This window comes from Coenobita brevimanus, chromosome 79 (genome assembly GCF_032717465.1).
Source record: "Coenobita brevimanus isolate Jiangsu-jjx chromosome 79, ASM3271746v2, whole genome shotgun sequence".
Taxonomy (NCBI): Eukaryota; Metazoa; Arthropoda; class Malacostraca; order Decapoda; family Coenobitidae; genus Coenobita; species Coenobita brevimanus.
The window spans coordinates 20,843,526-20,869,498 of NC_137032.1; the positions used below are offsets into that span (position 1 = coordinate 20,843,526).

A 25,973-nucleotide genomic window follows, 5' to 3' on the forward strand; every position below is an offset into this window, starting at 1 on the left:
TAAAGTTTAATGCTCAAACTAACAACAAAACATTCAGGACTCATAAGGATAATGTAATGGCAAAAAACAGGTTAAATATATGGTTAACTACAATAGTCTCTATTAACATGAAATTAGCAAGAGTAAATTTACCTAAGTCAGCCCTGATAAAATGAAAATACACTGGGTAATGCTCAGTTAATGCAAGATAAATTATTACAGATACAAAATAATATTAAAACTGGCTGACAAAATGAATCCCACATAAATTACAAAAAACCTCACTAGGCCTACAAATCAACACCTTATGCTATACAGTACAAGGAAAAAATGCAGTAACAGTTATACTCAAATTACACAGCTGCTAGAAGGTTGGAGACTTCCAGAGCACTCACAATAATAATAACGGTACAGGGGAGGACAGAGATGTGAACAAAATGAGGAGTAGATCTAAGTGGCAATGATGCAGAGACTGAGCTCATTATATAGGGGCCAGCAGAGCTTGATACAACTTGTAAGAAGGACGCGCAAATGAAGCCATAGGGGACAAAGAGCTGATAATCCTGCTCTGAACAACAGAAAGGACGACTTTACTATAACAGTAGAAAGGGGGGACTGAGGCAGAACACGCTCGTGATCAAGCATGCAGCATACTGTGCATTAAAATTACACAAACGATGATGAAATCATAGGCTATGTAACACCTCCCCACAAAGAAAAAGAAATTTACAAAGGAAATTTCTTATTACTCTAAAACAATCGGTCTAAAGTCTAGATAAGCAATCTGCAATAACATTTTCTTTCCCCTTGACATGTTGTATGTCTAATGAATACTCCTGAAGAAGTAGACTCCATCTTGTCAATCTCTGATTTTTATCTTTAAACTTACTAAGGAATTTCAGTGGGTTATGATCGGTATAAATGACTATGGGGTCAAAACCAGAACACAAATAAAATGAAAAATGCTGTAAACCCAAAATCAAGGCCAAAAGCTCTTTCTCAATAGTTGAGTAGTTCTTTTGAGGTGGAGTGAACTTCTTACTGTAATAAGATACAGGGTGTTCAATACCCTGATCATCCTCTTGCAGCAAAACAGCCCCAGCTCCTGTATCACTTGCATCAACAGACATCTTAAAAGGCTTAGCAAAATTTGGAGTAGCGAGCACTGGCTGACTTAATAGGATAGTTTTAAGTTTGTTCAAAGAGGATTCACAGTTATCGGTCCAGACAAATTTAACTCCTTTTTTCAGTAGGTCTGTAAGAGGTGATACAAGAATTAAAAAGTTAAGAACAAATCTCCGGTAATAACCTACCATTCCCAAAAATCTTTGTAGCTCTTTCCTACTTTTAGGTCTGGGAAGATCACTTATAACCTGAACCTTAGCTTCTGGTGGTGCAACATGTCCATCACCAATTACATACCCAAGGTACTGAACTTTAGCTTGACCAAACTCACACTTTGATAAATTAGCTACAAGATTAGCATGAACCAAACGCTCAAGAAATTTACTGACATGGCATAGGTGATCTTTCCAGTTGTCAATGAAGATTAATACATCATCAATATAAACAACACACCCTGCCAAACCCTCTGTTACAACATTCATGAGCTTCTGAAATGTGGCTAGTGCATTCTTCATACCATATGGCATTACGGAACATGCAAAAGTCTTTCCTAGTGTTACAAAACATGAGATCTCCCTAGCACGTTCAGTCATAGGTACTTGCCAGTATCCCTTTAACAAATCAAACTTACTTATGTCCCTAGCCTTTCCGATCTTGTCAATGCAATCTTCCACGCGAGGGAGAGGGTAAGTGTCTGTTTTGGTGATCTGATTAACACGTCTGTAGTCGATGCAAAGCCGCTGTGACCCACCTGGCTTAGGGACTAGAGTGACAGGAGAACTCCACTCGCTCTGACAGGGCTCAATCATTTTGTGGTCCAACAGGTAGCCAAGCTCCTTCTGGATGAGAGGAACTTTCACTGGGTTCGCACGGTAAGGAGGCAATTTAATTGGCTTTGCGTCTCCAACATCGACATCATGCATCAACACAGTGGTTCTTCCTGGAGTGGCACGGAACACTTGCGGGTACTCCTGCAGTAATGCCGAAAACTCCTGCCTTTCCTCGGGAGGTAGATGAGAAAGCTTAGTCTGGAGATCATTCATGATATCAGGATTCTTCCCCAAACTATCACTCAGGCTCATGCTGCATGGGAGAGCTTCACTTGCAGACTCGGGTGGAACAGCTACAGTGCAGACTGGATTATTTTCGTCCCGCCTGTGATATAACTTCAGCATGTTGATGTGACAAAGTTGCTTGTTCTTTCTACGATCTGGTGTGGCGATGACATAGTTGACATCACTGAGTTTCTTCTCCACGAAATAAGGACCACTAAACTTGGCTTGAAGAGGTTGCCCATGAACTGGTAGCAGAATCAAAACCTCATCTCCTGGCTGAAAGTTGCGTAACCTGGACTTCTTATCATACCAAGTCTTCATTTTCTCCTGAGCAGCTCCTAAATTCTCTCTCGCCAGCTGTAAAGCAGTGGACAGCCGTTCTTTGAACTTCATCACATACTCCAGCAGGTTGACGTCATCTTCCTCCGACAGCCAGCATTCCTTGAGTAACTTAAGGGGTCCTCTTACTTCATGGCCAAACAGTAGTTCAAAAGGTGAGAAGCCCAGTGATTCATTTAGAGATTCTCTTGCGGCAAATACAACGAATGGAAGACCTTTATCCCAGTCTTTCTGATGTTCCAAACAGTATTTCTTGAGCATCGATTTGAGTGTTTGATGATATCTCTCCAACGCTCCTTGGGTCTGGGGATGGTAAGCTGAAGACGTGATCTGGGTGATGCCTAACTCTTTCAGAGACTGCTTGAAAACATTCAACATGAAATTACTTCCCCGGTCTGACTGTACCTCCTTGGGCAGACCAAACTTTGTGAAGAACCCTAGCATTTCCTTAACCACGTTCTTTGCTGAGATGTTTCTAAGTGGAATGGCTTCAGGATAACGAGTAGCCATATCAATCAGGGTCAACACATAAGAAAATCCTGAAGAAGTCTTAGGAAGAGGGCCCACAATATCCACCAACACACGGGTGAAAGGCGCCTCAAAAGGAGGAATGGGAACTAGAGGTGCAACCTTTTCGGTCTGATTACACTTCCTCACAACTTGACAGGTGTGACAAGACTTACAATACCAGGAAACATCCCTGAAGATACCTGGCCAGTAGAAGTGTTTCAAAATGCGTGCCACAGTCTTCCTAACTCCAAGGTGTCCTGCCAAACTGGAATCATGAGCCACTCTAATGATATCCTGCCTACAAACACGAGGGATGACAACTTGATGTACAACCTCCCATTCACAGTCGGCTTATGCTGTTGGGGGTCTCCACTTCCTCATAAGTACTCCTGACTTTACATAATAACAAGTAGAAGCACCGGCTGACTCTTCTTCACTGTAAGCAGAGTTAGCTAGACCTTTCAACTCAGGGTTAGCAACCTGCAACTCAACCAACTCTTGACGAGACAAATTATCAACACTACGGGGTACTGCCTCATCTGGTGAGTGGTCCAAATTAGCAAGAAAAGTGTCAGCTAGGATAACATCATCATCATCATTATCCTCTAAATCACCAGTAACTTCAGACTTAGCCCTAGTGACAGCACATGCAGGGAACACATCAGGGACATCACAATCTTGGGTCGCAGCCACTGGCTCACCAGACAACTGAGGAGCTGGACACACTTGACTTCCACCAATATCATTTCCAAGTAAGAAAGTTACACCTGACATTGGGAGTGTCTCAACCAACCCAACCATAACGGAACCATTAACAAAACCAGACTCTAAATTCACTCTGCACAGAGGGACAGAGAAGTAATTATTCCCTACACCTTGTAAGATTACAGTTTCATCAGAGGAATTAACATTAGAGCCTAGAACACTGGTCAGCACAAGGGATTGGCAAGCACCTGTATCACGATATATTTTAACTGACTTCCTGTCATTACTGTCCAGAGGACTGACAAAACCATTAGACAGGAAATTAGCACATGAACTCTTGAGAGTGTCACCCACGTTACTGCTCAAAAGAGGAGCTCCATCATGAGAATTTAAGTTACCCCTCAAAGCAGGTTCAGTTAACTCGGTTAAAGAATTCTGGGAACTCTCAAGGGTGGACACTAGACCAATTGACTGAAGATTTAAAGACTCCTTTTTGTTCACATCACGCTGTCTCCTGAAACATTTCTCCGTAGTATGACCAAGCTTACTACAATAAGTACATTTACTTTTCTGAAATCTAGAGGTGAAGCTGGTATTTACTTCCTGAGAAACATCATCTTTATTCTCTTTCCTGTTACCTGTACTCTGAGTAGAGGCAACGTACTTACTCTCAGCTTTCCTTTTTTCTTTAGAATATCTCTTGTGAGTGAGAACATATTCATCAGCTAAAACTGCAGCATCAGACAAATTATCTATTCTTCTCTCATGAAGATATAAGCTTACATCTTTATAAATACACCTCTTGAAGTCCTCCAGCAAAATCATCTGCTTAAATTTACCAAAATCAGAATCCACATTCTTAGAATTTAACCACTGCTCTAACAGATCTTCTTTGATTTTTGCATACTCAACATGGGATTGCTTATCTTGCTTGTAAGTTGTCCTAAATTTTACTCTATAAGCTTCAGGAACAAGCTCATAGGCCTTAAGAATCAAGCTCTTAACTACATCATAATTATCAGATTGATCAAGAGCCAAAGATGCATAAGTTACTTGAGCTTTACCGGTGAAAACAGTTTGTAGGAGTACTGGCCAATACTTTTTGGGCCAATTAAAACCTGTAGCTACCCTCTCAAACAACTGAAAATACTTTGTTAAATCAGATTCATTAAAAGGAGGGACAAGTTTAACATTTTTAGCCACATCAAAATCATCAGAGCTAGATGATCCAGTTCCACCTTGTTTCATGCCATACTCATGGTCTGCCTGAATCCTAGCAAGTTCAACTTGTGCGTGAAACTCAGCCTCCTTAACACAAGCCTCCTTAGCCTGAGACTCAGCCTCCTTAGCATGTGCTTGAAATTCAGCTTCCTTCACACGAGCCTCCTGCAGGGCTAGCTGTAACTTAGCTAATTCAATCTGCGTTTGCTCATTTGGAGGAGTTACATTAAACAAGCTTTCATTAATCATGTCAACAATTTGATCTTTAGAATGATAAGAGCGAACAGCAATTCCCAATTGTTGAGCAACAAGCTTAAGTTCATTCTTTGTTCTGTTTTCTACATCCAACACTGTTTGCATATTTGACAAAAAATCTTTGGCTTCATCAAGTGTAGTAATAGTAGACATCATGAATAAGTAAGTCACAAAATATCAAGCAATATCCTTATGATAATATCCTGAATATCCTGGCGAGGTCGCCAAATTTATGTTACGGAACAGAGAAAGATGATGTACACTTTAAGTGAGAATACTAAGAGTCACTACTGTCCCGTAAAGTTCCAGGTTCAAAACAAAAGAGTTAGGTAAAATTACAAGTTAAAGTTTAATGCTCAAACTAACAACAAAACATTCAGGACTCATAAGGATAATGTAATGGCAAGAAACAGGTTAAATATATGGTTAACTGCAATGGCCACTATTAACATGAAAGTAGCAAGAGTAAATTTACCTAAGTCAGCCCTGATAAAATGAAAATACACTGGGTAATGCTCAGTTAATGCAAGATAAATTATTACAGATACAAAATAATATTAAAACTGGCTGACAAAATGAATCCCACATAAATTACAAAAAAACCTCACTAGGCCTACAAATCAACACCTTATGCTATACAGTACAAGGAAAAAATGCAATAACAGTTATACTCAAATTACACAGCTGCTAGAAGGTTGGAGACTTCCGGAGCACTCACAATAATAATAACGGTACAGGGGAGGACAGAGATGTGAACAAAATGAGGAGTAGATCTAAGTGGCAATGATGCAGAGACTGAGCTCATTATATAGGGGCCAGCAGAGCTTGATACAACTTGTAATAAGGACGCGCAAATGAAGCCATAGGGGACAAAGAGCTGACAATCCTGCTCTGAACAACAGAAAGGACGACTTACTCTACTATAACGGTAGAAGGGGGGGACTGAGGCAGAACACGCTCGTGATCAAACATGCAGCATACTGTGCGTTAAAATTACACAAAGGATGATGAAATCATAGGCTATGTATCAATATATATATATATATATATATATATATATATATATATATATATATATATATCCATGTATGTTTTTGTTCATATTGCTGCTTGCAAAGAATTACTCCTATAATTAAGAGTCGGAAAGTGTCCGTCCAGTGAAATAGATATTTGGGTTATAATTAATCCCTTCATATTAAAAATTTTCATGTGAGGAGAATAACTGTGTGTGGTAAGCATAAAAGAGAAAATACATTATCAAATTAGAGGGAGTTAAAATGTTTGGTTTCCTCTTCCAGTCTCGCAGTACACACTGGGTCAAAATCTTGCTTTGCTCAGGTGATACATAGATTAACACTGTTTTTGTTTTTCGATTTTATTCTCAAGGGAAATATTTATGAGTGGAGAGTACATGTTCATAGTTTCTGTAAGGTTTTGTCAACCAAGTCTTTTTCCCTTTTTATAACTTCATATATGTAAACATCTGCAAAATATTTGTTGGTGTATTATCATTTCATCTGAAGCACTCTCCCATTAAATAAATATAACCTACATAAACCTTGTGCTTTAAAAACCGGGACAATGTTTTAGAGAAACTGTAAGTGCGATAACACTGTTTAACAAAATTAAAACAGTTTTTTGTTTATGCTGATTTTTACGCTATTGCTGATCACTATCAGTGCTTAGATTCCGAATATGCTATTTGTTTTTGTGTATATCTAGAGTTACAGGAATTAAGCAACAACATATGTATTGTACAAGGACAGGAACTGCAACTTGTTACCATTTCGAGAATGTTAAGAATGTCAAAGAATTTATATATTTCCGGGTGTATAGTATGAATATAACTAGAAGATGAGCAAACAGTAACATCACAAGGAATGCAGGGCACACAGTATCTAGAAATGCACATTTGATCTTGACTTTCTTCTGTACCTGTGATGGCAATTGCATATTAATCCCAAAAGTAATCACCCATCATCGCCTTGTTCTACCTGCCCTGATATCTGGTTTCCATCAGCAGAATGTCCTGGTGGAACCATTGGTTTCTCTTCGCTGATTGCATCCAAGCTGCTTTTGAAGAAATCAAGGTGGGAATGCAGATAGTGCAATTTGATTGACATTCTGCATCCAAGCTGGTTGAATGCGCCGATCAGGTCATCGACGAGCTGTGGGGAATCTGGTCTCCTCTGGTTGCCACAACCCCTCTGAAAGCGTTCCAAGCGTGCTCTTCATCATTGGTCATTTTACCCTGGAGTTTACGACTTGCAAGCATTCTTCGAACGTGCGGCCCGGTGAATATGCCAACCGTCACCTTTGCCACGCTCAACTTGGGAAACATTGATCGGATATGCAGAAATGCATTGCCACCCTTGTCGATGGCTTTCGCGAATTGTTTCACAAGACCAAATTTTATGTGCAGCAGCAGTAGCAATACCTTCTCTCTGGAGATCAGTGGAGCTCTCTGAACGTTCACGAACCTGGTGTGAGACTCTCTGAGAGGCCAGCCTTTCCTCACGAAATGTTTTGCATCGCTCTCGCTGTCTGACAAGCATAATAAACATGAGTACTTCGTATTACCGCCTTGCATTCCAAATAGGAACGAATTACTTCTGAAACCTCCCATGTGATCTGAGTGCTTGATCTTTGTCAGACAAGTCTTCACATTCTCATAGCCTTCTTTCATTTCCACAGAATGTGCAACTGGAATTGATGGGAGTTCATTGCCGTTATGCAAAAGTACAGCTTTTAGGCTCTTTAATGAACTGTCTATGAAGCGTCGCCATTCTGAGGTCTTGTACCACACTCCTACGGCTTAGAACAAACCTTTAACATCAAAACAATAACACAACGAGGTTTCTTCACAAAATTTTAAGAAGGATGCAACTTGCAGTGGCAATTCCTATAACTCAACTTGCAGCTGGGATCCAACAAGTTCCATTCACTTAGACGTGATGCCAGCAGCTCAGCATTGGACTTGGTAAGCCCTAAATATCTGACCAAGTCATCCAGTTCTTGCTGATTGGGAAAGTGTGGAGTGTCTCTGGAACATTCTCCAACATACGATTCATCATGACTCTCCCCTCTGTCACTTACGATGTCCTCATGTCAGAGACAACTTCCGTGTCTGCAGGAGGGACAAGAATCGCCAGCTCATGGTTGTGGGGCACCAGAGAGGTTGAAGAAGACAAATTTGGATATACAGTGTTCTTTCTGCCCTTAATGCTCTTTGCACCACTTATATCAACCATGCAAAAATAACAATCACCGTGGTGATTTGAAGGCTCTCGCCACACTCGCGGAACTGCGAAAGGCATCTTCTTTCTCGTTACTCGTAACCAAGCTTCAAGCACAGAGAGACAGCTGCCACAAGTGTAGTGCGGAGCCCAATCCTTATCTTGATCACCCACTGCAACGCCAAAATATGCTTTGTATGCACGAGCAAATTTGGTATCAAAGTGGATTTTGTGTTTGATCATCTTTGGTCCAATATATTCTCCACATTCACAACAAAATTTATCAGCTGACAGCTTGCAAGAACGTCTACTGTTCATTCTCATCAGTAGGAAAACCTTTAGAAACAGCTAAAAAATACGCTGACCAGCCAAACTAGCAACGTGAAACCAGCTCATCGAATTAACTGAATCGATCCGTGTTGCATGATGCAATAATGGTCATATCAGTGAAATCTGCATGGACGCAGAATGTGTGTGTGTGTGTGTGTGTGTGTGTGTGTGTGTGTGACGTGGTAAATGATACGTCAGCCCTCACAACAGTGCGCGGTAACAAGACTGGAAATAAATAATTGCCAATTGTTGACGAAAACCTAGAGGTAGACAAACAAAACATCCACCATTCGAATGAGCGTGGAAAACTGAGTCTAACAAGACCAAATAATTGAATAAACAAATTCTTTGTTACACAGTGTAATGCACACATGAAATCAAAAAAGGCGTTGAAAATGTAAATTTGGAAAGCAGAGAAACTTCTCACATGCTAAGGTCATGTGAGAGGCTGTTGGTTATACGATTTTGAGAAAGAGATCGATGCAACGGTGAATAATGAACAAATTTTATACGAGTATTAGTTTAGATATGGTAGGTATACAAATACACAAAAAACTGTGTGAATAAATCATTATCAAAAGTGAAAGAAATATAATATGAAATAGAGTTATCATGCAGCTGATGTCAATGAAAATATTTGTAAATATTTTAAACTACAGTGTTAGAAGTAATCCTAAACCAAAGACTGATTTTACTCTCATACAAAGAAGAGTTAACCTTTCTATATATTTATTTATTGACCCCGCATCCTATGGGGGTGGCCTCAATATCAGAAATTCCAAACACTTCTGGCACTGTTAAGTAACGACACCTCACACACAACAAACCAGCCTCTCTGACATACTCTCCTCTGTAAGTAATTTACCAACTTCGTTCATCCAACTCTCTCTCTCTCTCTCTCTCTCTCTCTCTCTCTCTCTCTCTCTCGTTACGGTGGTCATAATTATTCACAGTGTGTGCTATGTTGTGATGTTGCAGCACTCAGTGGTGGTGGTGGCGGAGACTGGTGGGACAAGTGCTCATGCTGTGGTGCAGGTGCGGGTGAGGGACGTCAACGATAATCCTCCCTACTTCATTCACCCCGACCCAAAGATCACGGTCATAGAGGAGGACGACAGGGACCTTCCAGCCACCATAGCCAAGGTCAGGAGGACAGAATATCATTACTGGATCATATGACTGAGAGGAAGAGGAGTTTCACTATTTTAATGCTTCTCATTGTTACCTCTCTCTCTCTCTCTCTCTCTCTCTCTCTCTTTATATATATATATATATATATATATATATATATATATATATATATATATGCGAGGAAGAAGGACCCAAAGGCTGAGCCCGCAGAACGTTCCAAGAAAAAAAAATACAAAAGACCCAAATTCAAGATCCATTCATTTCGAGATACTTGGACACACTGCGTTTGAAAGACTGGAGATCATAGGAAGTAGGAAATACAGACGGAAAGAGACAGTTCCGGAGTTGACCTGTTGCATAAATGAAGGACTGGGAGTAACGGTTAACTCTTGCATTAGAGAGCTGGACAGAAAAGGGGTGGGAGTTTGTTGCTAGACGGTTGTTATGCGCCCATCGTAGAGGTGGAGGGATGCAAGCAGACAGTTCAGAGAAGCAATGACCATTGAAGTAGTGATAGAAAAGAGATAAAGAGGCATCAGTGTAGCGAAAGACAGAGGTTGAAGGAAGCCAGTATGAGGAGGAGAGTTGATGAGACGAATAAGCCTTTGACTCCACCCTATTGAGAAGAGCTGTATGTGGGGAGCCTCCTCACATATGAGAGTTGTACTCCACACAGGGGCGAATAAAACCCGTGTACAGTATAAAGTCAACAACTATGCATTGGTAAAGAAGGCGTGGAGTCGGCTTAGCACACCCAATCTCTTGGAAGTAGATTTACAAGAGATGCAATATGATATTTCCAAGACAATTCCCGTGTGAATGAAACCCCAAGCATGTTCATGGATAATGCAGGATTGAGGTGGATATTAATAAACATTAGTGGGTACTCCTGTGGAAGATTTTGATGGGTTGATAGGTGTAAAAACTGAGTTTTTGATGCAATAAAAACAACAAGATTATTTTTACCCATCAGAGATACAAGCCAAGTCAGACATTAGGTGTGCCATAGCCTTATCCCTTGTTTGTTGAAGTAACTGCTGAGATAGACGTTGCAAAAAACGAATGGAAAGGTGAAGGGTGGAATCATCAGTGTACGAGTGGATAGGATTAGATATAGAGCTTAGATCATTGATGAATAAAAAGAAGAGAGTTGGTGATAGGACAGAGCCCTGAGGAACACCACTGTTGATAGATCTACGAGAAGAACGATGGCCGTCTACAACAGCGGCAATAAAACGACCAGAAAGGAAGCTACAGATGAAGGCACAGATAGAAGGATAGAAACCATAAGAGGGCAGTTTGGAAATTAAAGAATTATGCCAGACTCGATCGAAAGCCTTTGAGATGTCAAGTGCAATGGCAAATCTTTCGCCAAAGTCCCAAAAGGAGGATGACCAGGATTCTGAAAGGTAGGTGAGAAGATTGCTGGCGGAGCGTCCCTGACGAAACTCATACTGACGATCAGAAAGAAGGTTGTGATAGGAAAGATGCTTTAAAATTTTTCTGTTAAGAATTGACTCGAAAACTTTTGAGACACAGGATGTTAAAGCAATTGGACGATAGTGAGAGGGTTGGGAATGGTCACCCTTCTTTGGGACTGGCTGAATGAGAGCAAACTTCCAGCAAGAAGGAAAGGTACAAGTTGAAAGACCAAGGAGAAAGAGTTTACCTAGGCAGGATGTAAGCACAGAAGCACAGTTCTTGAGAACAACAGGAGGGACTCCATCAGGCTCATATACCTTGTTAGTATTGAGGCCAGTGATGGCAGAAAATACATGAGTTGAAGAAATTTTACTATCAGCCATAAGGAAGTCAAAGGAGGGAAGTGATGGAGGAATAGCACAGGAATTATCTAAGGTGGAACTGGAGGAGAATGTCTGAGTGAAGAGATCTGCTTTATCAGTAGAAGTAATAGCTACAGAGCCATCAGAGTTGAAAAGAAGAGGGAAGGATGATAAAGTTGTTAGAAAGGTTTTTGGCAAGGTGCCAGAAGGAGCGGGAAGACTTTTAGTTGGAGAGTTGAGAGCATTTAGTACGGATGAAATCATTTTTTGCAGAGCGAAGAACAGAATTAGCACGATTCCGGGCAGAAACATGAAAAAGACGTGATTCAGTGATGGGTTGGCTCTGGTACCTTTTATAGGCCCTCTCCCTGTTGCAGACAGCATTAGAACAATCGTGATTAAACGAAGGCTTTCCTGCATTAGTCAAAGGAATGTATGCTTCCATGCCCGAAAGAATAACCTCAGTAATGTGCAGAGCACACTCAGAGGGCTCCCAGCCATGGAAGCAATAATTAATTCCAGGGAAAATCGAAGAAGTACTGCTTGAGGGCAGTCAAATCCACAGCTCCAAAGTGTCACAGTCAACATTTCTTTGGAGGGTCCACAGGCTGTACTGGAGCGATAGGACAGGTTAAGACAACAAGGTTATGATTGGAGGAGCCCAACGGAGAAAAAAGATTAAGAATGTAGGCAGAAGAATTAGTTGTAAGGAAGAGGTCAAGTACGTTGGTGCTCTCTCCAAGGCGGTCAAGGATACGGGTGGGTGCTGTACAAGTTGCTCTAGGTCATTAAGGAGAGAAAAGAGGTAGGCTTGTTCACCAGGTGGATCAGTGAAAGGAGAGGAGAGCAAGGCCTAAAGGTGGTGGTGAACATTGAAATCTCCTAGAATGGAGATTTCAGAGAAAGGAGAAATGGAGAGAATGTGTTCCATCGTACAAGGAAGATAGTCAAAGAATTTTTGATAGTAGAATTTGGAGATAAGTAAAGAGCGCAGATATATTTCCTCAGAGAATGACAGGAGAGCCGAAGCCAGAGAGTAGAGAATTCAGATGAATCAAGTTCAGGAACACGAGAGCAAGATAGGTCGTTGTGTACATATACACAACAGCCACCTTTGGCTTTGAAATGAGTACAGAGAAAGTAGGAGGATTCAGAAAAGGGTTCACTGTCAGTTGCCTCTGACAGCTGAGTCATATATATATATATATATATATATATATATATATATATATATATATATATACAGAGAGAGAGAGACACACACACACACACACACACACACACACACACACACACACACACACACACACTTTCAGTCACGATAAGTTTGAGTAAGTTTTGCATTCCACATCACTTCGTCTTTCTCCTCACCCCCCACCGCCGGCTGCAGCCTCCCAAAAAAGTGTATTCTTGGCTTGTTTTCACCACCCAAACATACTTATTTTGCCACAAAACCTATATACTCCTATTCGTCGATGTTTGTTCTACATGATAAGAAAAAAAAAAAAACTATACATACATTAGGGTGGTGTGAATTAACATTTGGTAACATTAATCTCAATTCCCAACATCATAACTCGAATGTTTAGTAACATATCTCTACATGTTATACATCATTTGAAAGAGAATTTTATTAGCTTTCGAATGAGATCATTAGCATTTTGATATGAGGTATGGTTTTCGAGTAATATGTGAAAAAGTAAAACCTATTTTCGACAGACAACAGATTTTTTATTTGGGGAGCTCTAGCAAAAAACTTTTCGCGGCAATGTTATGTTTTATTTCATCATCGTATGCAGAATTTCATGGGCTTTTATTTGAGACAGAATGGTTCTCCTATGCCTCATAGTTTTCGAGAAAAATGCAAAATATTACAGTGCACCCACCGGCACGCTGAACTGCCATCAGCCGCGTTCACTTACGTTCTTTTTCCATAGCGCACAAACATTTTTATGCTTGCTAGGTATTTTTCTTTTTTTTAGTTTTATTCCAACTGCTGTTCTAAAATAACATCTGGTTTTCTTTATAGTCCTCTCAGAAACCACACATGAACACTACACCCATTGCTAGCAGCTGAAACTGAAGCTGTACTTATTTCCCTGTCATTTGTGTCGATGTAAAGAACAATATATATGTATGTGTAAATATACTGACATAAAGATAGGTAAATAGATAAATTAAAAAAGGAAATCACTTACTTCTCCAGTGGCGATGCTCTTCCTGCAAGACCAGATGGGTTTGGAGGTGAGGAGTGTTGTACTGTGTGTGTGTGTGTGTGTGTGTGTGTGTGTGTGTGTGTGTGTGTGTGTGTGTGTGGTCCAGTAGTGATTGCTCGGCATGGTACCATTCGAAACAATCACTCATGCAATGCGGCATATCACATACAGGGCACATGTTCCTTGTGTCCTTCCTCACCCCCAACCTGAAGCCCAAGGTACACCTGAGCCTCTTCCCATTGCGGATCCTCGCCCGGTGGTGGCTTAGAGTACGGTCCAACCTAATGTCATCGTCTATCATCTGGTGACGCTTGATTGGATGCCCTCGTGCTCCATGGTCCTGTCGTTGGGAAGGGGCAGCTGCAGGCCCAGGCATGGGTTCACCCGACGGACCAGCAACTGTAGGCAGTGGCAGTGCTGGCACCTGTGATGGGTCTCCTGCAGGTGGTGCTGGTGGCAGTGACAGCACCCATGATGGGCCTGCTGCAGGTGGTGCTGGTGGCAGTGATGGGACCTGTGGTGGTCCTCCTGCAGGTGGTGCTGGTGCTAGTGGTGGCTGGGCCCATCGTTGTGCTGGTGCCTGTGCCTGTTGGGTACCAGGTCTTGCTGGTGCTGGCCGTCGGGTAGGATGGTCTGGGGCGGGGTGGATTACGTGTCCAGACGCAGGCCAGTCCTCTTCATCGAAATGCAGAAGATCGTACATGATCTGCTCCACAAATTCAAGGAGAGTTACTGTTCCACGTCTGTACTTTTTGTACTAGGCGAACACATTGAAGAGCGCCATCTGGGTGAAGTAGAAGGTGATCTTCTTCGTCCACTTGACGGTTTGCTGTTGGATGGGGTAGTACTGGACCATCTGATCGAAATGATCCACCCCACCACGTACCTGTTGTAGTCCTCCGCTACGACAGGCTTGTTGACAACCTTCTCCACATAGGTTGTCCACCCATCATTACCCCGCACCTTCCCTCGAACCCTCTTCAGAATGGTGTCGGCGCTGTGGAAGGTGGACACAATGATCACAATGTGCTTGTCCCTCCACAGCAAGATGAGCACATTGTCCGTGTGCCTGTATGCCATGCCCCTCTCAGGCAGGCTCTTAGCCCTGGCGATGGCCTGCAGCTGGTGTGGTGCTCCTCTAGGCGTCCTTAGGGTCCCACACACGTAAATGCCTGCCGTGAAGAGTCGTTCACACAGGGCTACAGAACTGTAATAGTTGTCCATGAACAACTTGTTGCTCTGGTCCTTCAGTGGTTCCACAAGGCCCCACACAGAATTCTCGAGGGTCTGCTGCACTGCCGTGTATACTTCTAGGTTTCAGATGTAGCCCAAGGATGACTCAGCCACCATGCAGAGCTTGATGGCATACTTGGTGGACTTCTGGGGGTTGTAGATGTGGAAGGACAGCCTGCCTGTCCACCCCAGAGAGCCCTCATCGAGGCTGAGCTGCTCCTTGGGTTAGTACGTTGACTGGAACTGCTGAAGGAGGTACTCCATGACCATGCGAACGCGGATGAGCCGATCTTTGTTGTCCTGAGGTATGGCGAACGAGTTGAAGGTGTGGAAGTGCTTCAGGATGGTGTCTACCTGAACCTTGCGTAGTCTTGCAGCGCAGGACTCCTCCAGTAGTGCCTGATGGTGGGCATGTGCACGACCCCCATGTACAGGTACAACCCCAGGAACTTGTCCATCTCCTCTTCATTACAGGTGAACTAGGCATCCAGCTGTCCCCAGGAATGTGGCATACTGGTTGGTTTCCACGGTGAGATATGACAACAACTCCTGAGTGAAGAAGAGCTGGAAGAACTGCAGCAGAGTTGTTGAGACATCCACCTTGATGCCTGGGGAGCCAGTGAACGGCCCGTGGTTCAGTGTGAACGGGCCACTGCTCTACCGACACCCTTTGGCCCGCCCTCCGACCCCTTGGATGTACCCCATGTCCGGGCAGCGGACCACAGTGCCCTCGTCTAGGAGGGGACAGCTCGGACAAGGACGAGGACAAGACAGAGGGCTCTGGGGACACCATTCTCCTCGGCCTGGCCAGTGAGGATGTCACCGTAGCATCCTGCACAGCAGACGTGGGTGGAGGGGCCATGGCCACATACAATTGCCCAGCTTCCAGTGATACTGGCTCGGGCAAGGGGGCAGAGGGGCCTGGAGATGAAGAGCCGACAAAGACAACAGTGGGACTGGTAGGTCCTAGACGTGGGGAGTGCCCTGTGGTGAGGCCAGCCTCCGATGGTGGTGTTGCCTCCTGTTGTGGAAGGCGGTGGGGCAGATCCACTTGCTGGCTGGGAGACGTGATGTCAATATCCTCCACCCCAGAACGGTCTGTCTCACTGTCTCTCTCCTACTTGATCTCATCGAGGAGTCTTCTCCACTCGTCTGGTGCCAACCCCTGTTTCATCGTTGCAAAAGACTTACCGTCCTTGCACGCCAACTGGAGAATGAAATTGCTGTGCTAGGGTTGTGAGCTGAAATAATGCAATCAAGATATTGTATTTACAGCCAGCCAAGACCTTTGCTCAACACTGGCACAACACAAGGATTCATGATATACGTGCATGTCCTTGAAAAACATCGTCTGCTACACCTGACTTAGCGCACAGTTAGGGGCTACCTACGTGACCTATGGAACACGTGCATGTACTTTAATGGTGAACTATACTGTATTTCTCACAAAGTGATAGATTTGGTTATGTCTCATGTGAAAAAAACACGTAAACAGTGCAGCGTGCTCTCGTAAGAAAAATATCGTCTCTCACATCTGAGTTAATGCAAAGGTAGCGAAATGCAGCATGACATACAGAGTATGTGCATGTACTTTAGTGGTGAACTATACTGTATTTCTCATAAAGTGATTGATTTGGTTATGTCTCTTGTGTAAACAACATGTAAACAGTGCAACGCGTGTTTGTAACAAATCCTCATGTGCAAGACAGGTAGCGGTACCTTTTCGCTAAGTCAGGTGTAGGAGACTTTGTTTTTCTTACAAGCCCATGCTGCACTGTTCACATGAAACATGACCAAATATATCACTTTATGAGAAATACAGTATATTTCACCACCAAAGTACATGCATGTGTTCCGTAGGTCACATTGCATTTCACTACCTTCGCATTAAGTCAGGTGTGGGAGACGATATTTTCTTTACGAGAATATGCTGCACTGTTTACGTGTTTTTTTCACATGAGACATAACCAAATCTATCACTTTATGAGAAATACAGTATATTTCACCACTAAAGTACATGCACGTGTCCCGTAGATCAAGTTCCATTTCACTTCCTTTGTGCTAACTCAAGTGTATGAGATGTTTTTTTTACGATCACGTGGTTCACTTTTTCATTTTCTTTTCACATTGTACATAACCAAATCTATCAGTTTATGAGATGCACAGTATATTTCACCACTAAAAGTACATGCATGTGTTCCGTATATCATGTTGGATTTCGCTCCCATTGCGCTAACTCAGGTGTTCGAGACGATGTTTTTCTTACGATCACGTGGTTCACTCTTTCATTTTCTTTTCACGTTATGGATAGCCAAATCTATCAGTTTACTTGATACACTGTATATTTCACCACTAAAAGTACAGTCGCCAAACTTTCCACCTGGGCCACCTAACCGTGAGAGGTGAGTAACGGGTGCTGGCAACAATGAATCTATTTGTTCGTGTGTACAGCCTCCAGCAAAAATAGAGCGACCAGCTCGATGAGCAGGTTGGTATATGTGGCACCACCGCACCCCTAGTTTCAACCCCTCCCCTCCCTCCCTCGTTCCCATTCATTCGTCTACCCTCCACCCTCCCCACATTCAAGGGCACGAGTGTAAAGTAAGGCCTACTCGCATTGTCACAACCACTCTTCCGTCATCCTGTTATCCTGGGAAATAGTGGTTTTGTTATGATAACGAAGAAAAGAAACATATTACATAGTGTTTCACTCCATAGTATAGTCATTTATACACCACGATCTGAATGTAGGGTGATATAAAATAGTAATATATTTGTATTATAGGGAGGTCTGTAATCATACAATTTATCATTTTGACAGTTGTATCCAGTCAGTGTGTAACATTAAACAGTCGGAAGCTATAAGTAGATGTTTGTAGTGGTAGTTGGTGTGCCCCTTCCATTACTCAACGTAATCACTTACTTTACAAACTCTGTTATAGGTCAGTACCATTAGTTACTACTAGTACCTCACGTTTGATGATAGCAAAGTGTTGCTGATAAGTAAAAGACATGATTAGTAATATCTTGGTTATTGATGTCTTACTACATGATATCGGATAGCGTTGGGCAACAGGGACTGGATGACAATTTGTCTGGTGGTTAAGCCAAGGCCATGACGTGGTTGCTGGCATTACCAAAGGTCAGTCAATATTTAGATGCCATTCATTGCTACTGACAATATTATAAGTATGAAGGTCAATTTCATAGATAGGACAGCCAACACTAGAGTGAGCCACGTGGTGTGCTGACCCCGCACACACCATACAACCAAGGCAAGATTACCAGGTGTAGGCAAAATGGGCAACTGCCTACCAGCCACGGCCCGTCACAGGCCATCCAGTCTTCCAGAGAGGAATAAATATACGTTTTGAGCGCCCAAATAAGTGTCACCACCCATCAGGCCATCAAAATAGGCCATCATAGGTCATGCCAAAACTTCACTGGAAATAAAAGAAAAAAGAGATCTATATGTTGCAGGCCAACCGTCTGCCTTGCCTACCAGGCAACAGCAGGGTTAATCCAGCTCTGCATACAACCAACTCCTTCAGCCACTTATTGCCACTCAGTCCAGCAAGGGTCCCGCCACCTCCTGATAACAATATCAGGAATATAACCTTGCCTTATATAGTTCTAACTGCAATAGGGTGTAATTTGCAATTCACACATTTATAACACAACGTATTTCGAAAAAGGTAACCCGTAGCTAAATTGGCCGAATGGATGATCTGCATGGTAACCAAACAAACTTGTCTCGATTGCAGTTTACGCTAATCAACATTATCATGCCATACAAGAGACAGTTCAGTTTATTCGTTTTCAACGAGAACATATTCAACAAAGGTTTGACGAGTTACAGGTCACAGTGGTCAGTGTTATTTATAGCAATGTAATAGATGTAGCAGTCAGGTTAACATTATGATTATTTGCTCTTCAACTTGTTTCCTACAGTATGTCTGTTACTACTTTCCTCTACCTCTGTGTGGCCATGGCTTTTCCCATTAACTATCGTCAGCCGAAACATCAATTGCCTCAGAGAAGGAAGGATGTTAAATTGGACAAACAGTTTTGGATACACAGATCTTTAATAAGGAAGACTAACTGACTACCTGTATATTTAAGAACACATTTTAAAACGATATGAAACAATGGGGTCAGACATTAGATTTATATGATAAGGGAATGTTGTGAGTAACTGGGGGAGTGATAAGGTAACCTTGTCAACACCGAGTAGGACCATCCACCACCTTTGCTATCGCCCCGTTCCAGTTTCCCTACAATAACATGTGGTATAGTGATAATACTGAATATTTTACAAAGACCTGGTGCTCTAGCTTGACTTACCCTGCAGAGTTAAAGGCTACGTTCAGACTCTAATGTACTATAATCTGCACTAGGTATCTGACTGAATAACATTTGGAAAATAAGGTCTTACTGTGTACCGATCATTAAATGCTTATTTTCCATATCGTTAAACTATAAATATCACTATTATATGGCAGAGTGGACAATATTGTAATGCACATTTCATGGTAATAATAGAGACGTGTTTATGAGCATTGGTGGAAAACACACACAAACACACACACACATACATTATCCACCCCGGGCAGAGCCGTTGGGGAACTTCCCACTAGTCCAAAGGTTCACCAGTTCGAAATGGGTAATCAGCATTTTCAGTGGCTGTCAACACATCGTCATTCATTTGACCCAGATCATCATTTATTTGACTTCGTCCAGAAGTTGCCTTAATAATGATGCACAAAATTTGACACTGCATTTCAGTAGCTATCAATATCTCTGTTTCCACATACATACTCTGCTTTCAATGCCACCAACCGATTCTCCAGTCTTTGCCAACGGTGAGCCCGCCTTGTTGGATAACCTCCGTGATTCATAGCACGGATATCACTTTCAGTAAGGGCCTGAAGGTCTTTAAGGTGACATACAAATATCCAAATATTTAGATGACTGACTCCTACGCAGTTATTCTATGCCCAATAGAAGGATTCTGCAGTTTTTAGTCCTCCAGTCCATGTTCTTGTCATACACATTCCAGAGAGCAATTCTGAAATTTCCATTGATGTACTGTAGGTGTTATTGATGTAGGCAAAGAAATCAATCAGCGAGGGATACCTTCTAATGAGTCTTTGAGTTTGATGTGCAGTGTGCAGAAGCTGAATATTGTTTCGTACAAGAGCGGTCGGACTAGTAAACTTTCGGATTAGTGAACCTTTGGACTAGTTAACCTTTGGACTAGCAAACCCTTCTCGAGCTGTCGACCCCTGGCCCATCTCCTTCTCCACATGCCCCCACCACAATGTGTGACGGCCAGCTACCCCCCCCCCACACACCACCGACCGCTACAAATATCTACATATAGCTTCCGACTCTTTAACCCGCCCCATCCCGACCACTTTTCCACCACTGACTCCCCCCAATCCCGACCATTTTTGGATTTTTTTTTTTTTGGGCTCAAACTTTCGCTTTTGGTGAGAAACATCGAAAATTCATAGAGAAATCGCTCACCTGAGGTTTAAAATACTCGATCCAGGTAGGAGGACCTCCTTACCTTACTGGGTTTTCTATCAGGCTGGCTGCAAAGAAAACGAGTTCTATGGGAGGATAACTATTTCACACCACTCATAAACGGTATTTATTTATTTACTTGGTACGAATTTATATGTAGTACGAGAGTATATTGGTTTTCAAGCAGTAATAAAGGCATTATAAGCATTGTTTCACTCACTAACTCATCACCATACCTGACATTTTTCTGCCACATTACCTGATCATCATTTCTGACTGTTTCTTCCTCTAATGCTATGTAAAGTTTGTCCTCCACATTGTCATTGATTGGGGAATCACTCTGGCCCTGAATTTCGTACCGTGGCATGACATGGCTTTAGTGACCAGGTCACTGATAACAGGTGAATTGCTGAGATAATGGCGTGCAGGGGGGGAGAGGAGGTCATGCTGGGTAAGGCACTGTCCCTGCCTGGCATCTTGTAGAGGAAGGTATCATGTGTATACGTACCAAAAATCACTCGAAAATTGAAAATTTTGCAAATTAGGGACCTTGCAATTGATTCACGTTTATGTACATCGATGGGATTGGCAGTGACAAAACCTGTGGACGTTAAAGAATGTCGACGGGACGCTGCGGGTTAATATTACACACTCACTGGATACAACCGTCAAAATGATAAATTGTATGATTACATACCTCCCTATCATACGAATATATTACTAGTTTATATCACCCTGCATTCAGATCGTGGTGTATAAATAACTATACTGTGGAGCAAAACACTGTGTAATGTGTTTTTATTCGTTATCATAACAAAACCATTACTTCCAAAGACAGATGGATGACGGAAGAGTTTTTGTGACAATGTGAGTAGGCCTTACTTTACTCTCTTGCCCTTGGATGTGGGGAGGGTGGAGGGTAGACGAATGAATGGGAACGAGGTAGGGAGGGGATGGGGTGAAACCGTGGGTGAGGCGGTGCCACATATACCAACCTGCTTGTCGAGCCGGTTGCCCTATTTTTGCTGGAGACTGTACATGCTCGACGAAAGTTTGGATTATCAACTCTCGTGTTCCTTAGTGAACCTCAGTCAGTCCAATATTCAGTCAACAATTTTTAGTCGACAGAATTTCAAAAGAACTTGAAAGTATTGGATAATGCAAGTACTGAAAACAATAAGTATATGATAAAAAAAGACCGGACATTTACCTATATTTCATATTTATAAACGTATTCTTTTTTCATTATTACATGATAAACCCATGGCTAAAAATTGTATACTGAATATTAAGGGGAAGAACCGTCGTGTGACCGGCCCTTACGATAGAAAAATAGATACTGGTGTTTTAATGGCTGATATATATTAAACATGTGGAACAGTACTGTGGGTAGTTAATGTTTCTGCCAGCTGATCCCCGTCAGGAGAGATGGGTTTCTCTTATGAAACACCATAACCTTAACTTATGACCGAGGTCTTAGTAGCAGCCGGTCAGTAACCAACATCACATTATCCTCGCACCCCGGGCCTCATTGATGGGCGCTAAAACACCTAGGTTCGTGGAATCAAAATAAATAAGTGTTCCAGCCTGTAATGATAATTTCATGTTGCACTTACCAATCACAAGTAATATCACAGGCAATGATGATAATGTCCCAACAATTCATGAATCAATAGCAATTGTGCTTACAATGACTTAAAGCTATTGCATACTGTGATGGAGAGGTGGTTTCTTCATCATGCTATAATGTGAGATAATGTTGTTTGGTGAATAATCGATGAACGTGTAAATGTGTGACCTCATACATAAGCGGCACCGCTCACAATCAGTTTTCCTTGCAATGTGTAATTCAGTCATTCGTTAGATGAATGGACATAAAGGTGTGCTGTAATGACTATAGTCATATGAAATATGATATGGTAAGTCATTATCATAGCTGATAGCCACATTCGACAACAGTATGCATAAACAATTTGTCTTGTTGAGTTGACAGTATTTTAACCGCCTACCTCTTGGTGGTGCACCACAGAGCACATAAAAACACATACCTCAAGTACTACTAACGAGGAAATAAGCAACCGTTAACAGTGTCTGAACATCATCCTAATGTTTATTGGTCAGTGTCACTCATGATGTGAATATGGCAAGTTAGGTAAATGCATTCGTCTTCAACCTATACTGATAATGGTATCGTGATAACCCTATGAAATGGAATTACTGATTTAAGGAGAGAGTGAGAGAGAGAAAGGCTTGGAGCTATTCCAGTATATAGTACGTTAATATGTCATGGTAACAATGTAAAAACAACATAGAAAATAGAATATTTAGTATTGTTAAGAATGCAAATATTTGGTAGATTGCTAATGGATCTCAAAAACTAGTTCAGCAATTATCACTGGCGGTATGAATAACGTACCTCCCCCCCGTCCGGTGCCTGCCCTGGCCATCACTATGCCAAGCTTCTCCCTTTAGCAACTCTCCCACCGGTTCGACCAGTTGCAGGAAACTGGTCGCATGGAATTGTTGTGTGCCAAAGGTTGCATGGACCTAGGCCAAATAAGTATAGTATAATATATATTATTGTATTGTAAATAACAGTATATATTTATATCATAATGTTATATATATATTACCTTATTATAAAATTAATATAGTCATATTTATTTGGCCTTGGTCAGCACGACCAGTGGCACAAAACATTTTTCCGTGTGACCAGTTTCATGTAACTGGCTGAGCCGATGGGAGGGCTGCCTTACTTCTGAGCCATTTTTCTTTCCACTCAACTCTGTACCCAGCCATCTATGGGATGAACTCTGACTCTGATGGAGGTTCATTACAGACGAAGAGAGTTGATGATCCAAACTTTCATCTGGTATGTGCACACGAACAAACAGATACACTGTTGCCAGCGCCCATTACCCAGTTCTCGGGGCTAGGTGGCCCAGGTGGAAAGTTTGGCAGCTGTACATGGACGTGTTCCGTATATCACGTTGGATTTTGCTACCTTTGTACTATCTCAGGAGTACGAGAAGATGTTTTTCTTACGATCACATGGTTCACTCCTTCATTTTCTTTTCACATTACACATAACCAACTCTATCAGTTTATGACATACACAGTATATTTCATCACTAAAACTACATGAACGTGCTCTGTAGGTCACATGTGCAGTACCTCAGGTATCGCACCACGATATTTTCTGACAAACACATGGTGCAGTGTTTATGTTGTTCCACACAAACATACGATAAACATATCACTAAAACACTCATGGTTTATTTCACACAACAAGCATACAGAATAAACAGAACAATATAAAATAAAATCAAATATCCCTAAACCTCCTCTATTTCATCCCCTAATGACAACGGTGTGCCATGGCTGTAAGGCGTACATGACTCATGCCCTAGCCAATATTTTATCATGTACAGGTTCCACTGTAATCCTATTTATTGCACTATATAAAATAAAATGAAATATCCCTAAACCTCCTCTATTTCATTCCCTCATGACAACGGCATGACGTGGCTGTAAGGCGTACCTGGCTCATGCCCTAGCCAATATTTTATCACATACACTCGTTGCACTGTACTCCTATTTATTGCACTATAACATTTCCCCACATATGTCAGCATAAAACAACAATTTCATCAACACCTTGCCAATTATTCCATTCATGACAATGTCGTGTCATAAGGCAGTTTCCCGCCTCCCCCTAAAGCTACTGCACGTTTCACCATTTCCTTGCTCACTAGCTTTGCACATGATATTCACCTGATTCACTGTCACTATTTGAATGGTTGAATACTCACATTTGGTGTAGGGCAGAGGCAGTGTAGTTGTGGGGCCACGGTGAAAAACAGTAGCTCAATCTTCGTCTGGCCAGCGGCTGATAACGGCCAGGAATGATTCACAAACACCTAATATGCTATTGCAAACACCAAATATAATCCCAATAGTGCCCAAAAAGTAGACACAAGCACTATTGGTATAGTGAAATATGACAAGCGTCCAGGACGGGGGTAATTGAGGAGGTTTAAAGGGCCACAACTGCACTCAGCCATCTCCCCTGACACCTGGTGTGGTACTAATCAACCTGTCTGCACTGCCACACATCTTGGGACCCACAGTTGCCAACCCATTATTTTTGACAAAAGCTGGGCAAGCTATGATGCATCCAAAAATGATGTAGATCACCCCAAAACTTAATTTTTGGCGATTTTTATCTTTTATGACGCTAAATGCATGACTGTGCATTTACAAGGAAAGACCATAATGACACCAAATGCATCACTGTGTACAAAAGAGTATATATAGAGCAGATGTTTTGAAGCAGAGCATCCTAAGTTAGGTCTTCTCTTACACTTTCACCAGCCCTCATATAACTATAATCATCCTAGTTAACCCTCTCAGGCACAGGTGGTTTGAGTTGTTAGATTGTTTAACAACCTGTAAAGCGCACCATGACACGAATTGGGTTAAAAAAAAAAAAATGACACGTCGGCGGGAAACTTGTGTCCTCCTTTGTTTGACATGATGTGTATCATGGTGCATTGTACAGGATGGTATTTAATGACTCGATTGGAGTCTGTACTTAAAATGGGTTAAAAGGCTGTTTGACCTGCCTACCATCTAAGTGCATGCTCAAGGACTGCTTATGAGAAGCCAAACACATTAAACATAAAATGCATGACTCCACACCAACTTGTTAGAGTCTGACCAGGGAGGTATCTGAAGATATATCAACACTACTGTAAGCACCCTGAGCATACAGAGATACACATTCTAAAGTCATTACCATTAACTTTTACACATGTTGTATTAGTCCCTTACTGATGAAACCATTTGGAGACTATAGGTATGTGTGGTTCCGTCGGTATGTCATTACATCACTCTGTCTGCAATATTGTGTCCACACTGTGACTTCTATGTGCATGGACAGATTTTGATATAATTTCACATATATGTTCTCCATACCATGACTGTGTGTTGTGTGCAGCAACCAGCTATCTACTCTTAAGGTCAAGGTTACACTTGGGGCTCAAACAAGGTCGTCCGCAATTCCGTGTCCACTCTGTAACGTCCACATGCATTGAGAAATTTTGATATAACTTCACACAATTGTTTCCCATACCATGGTGGGGTGTAGCGTGCAGAATCATCCATCTACTCCCAAGGTCAAGGTTACACTTGGAGCTCAAACAAAGTTGTCTGCAATTTTGTGCCCACTCTGAAACATCAACATGCATGGACAGATCGTGATATAACTTCGCACAATTGTTCCTCATACCATGGTGGTGTGTTGCACGGAACAGCCAACCACCT

At 42.0% G+C, this 25,973-nt stretch overlaps 1 protein-coding gene across 1 annotated transcript in view; it reads left to right on the plus strand.

Moving 5' to 3' along the window:
- LOC145409053 (putative neural-cadherin 2) overlaps positions 1-25,973 on the plus strand; it is a 395,645-nt gene that overhangs the window by 154,304 nt on the left and 215,368 nt on the right. The window contains exon 4 of the mRNA XM_080279608.1: positions 9,734-9,898. Within this exon, the coding sequence (XP_080135734.1) occupies positions 9,734-9,898 (165 nt within the window). The remainder of the gene's footprint in view (positions 1-9,733; positions 9,899-25,973) is intronic.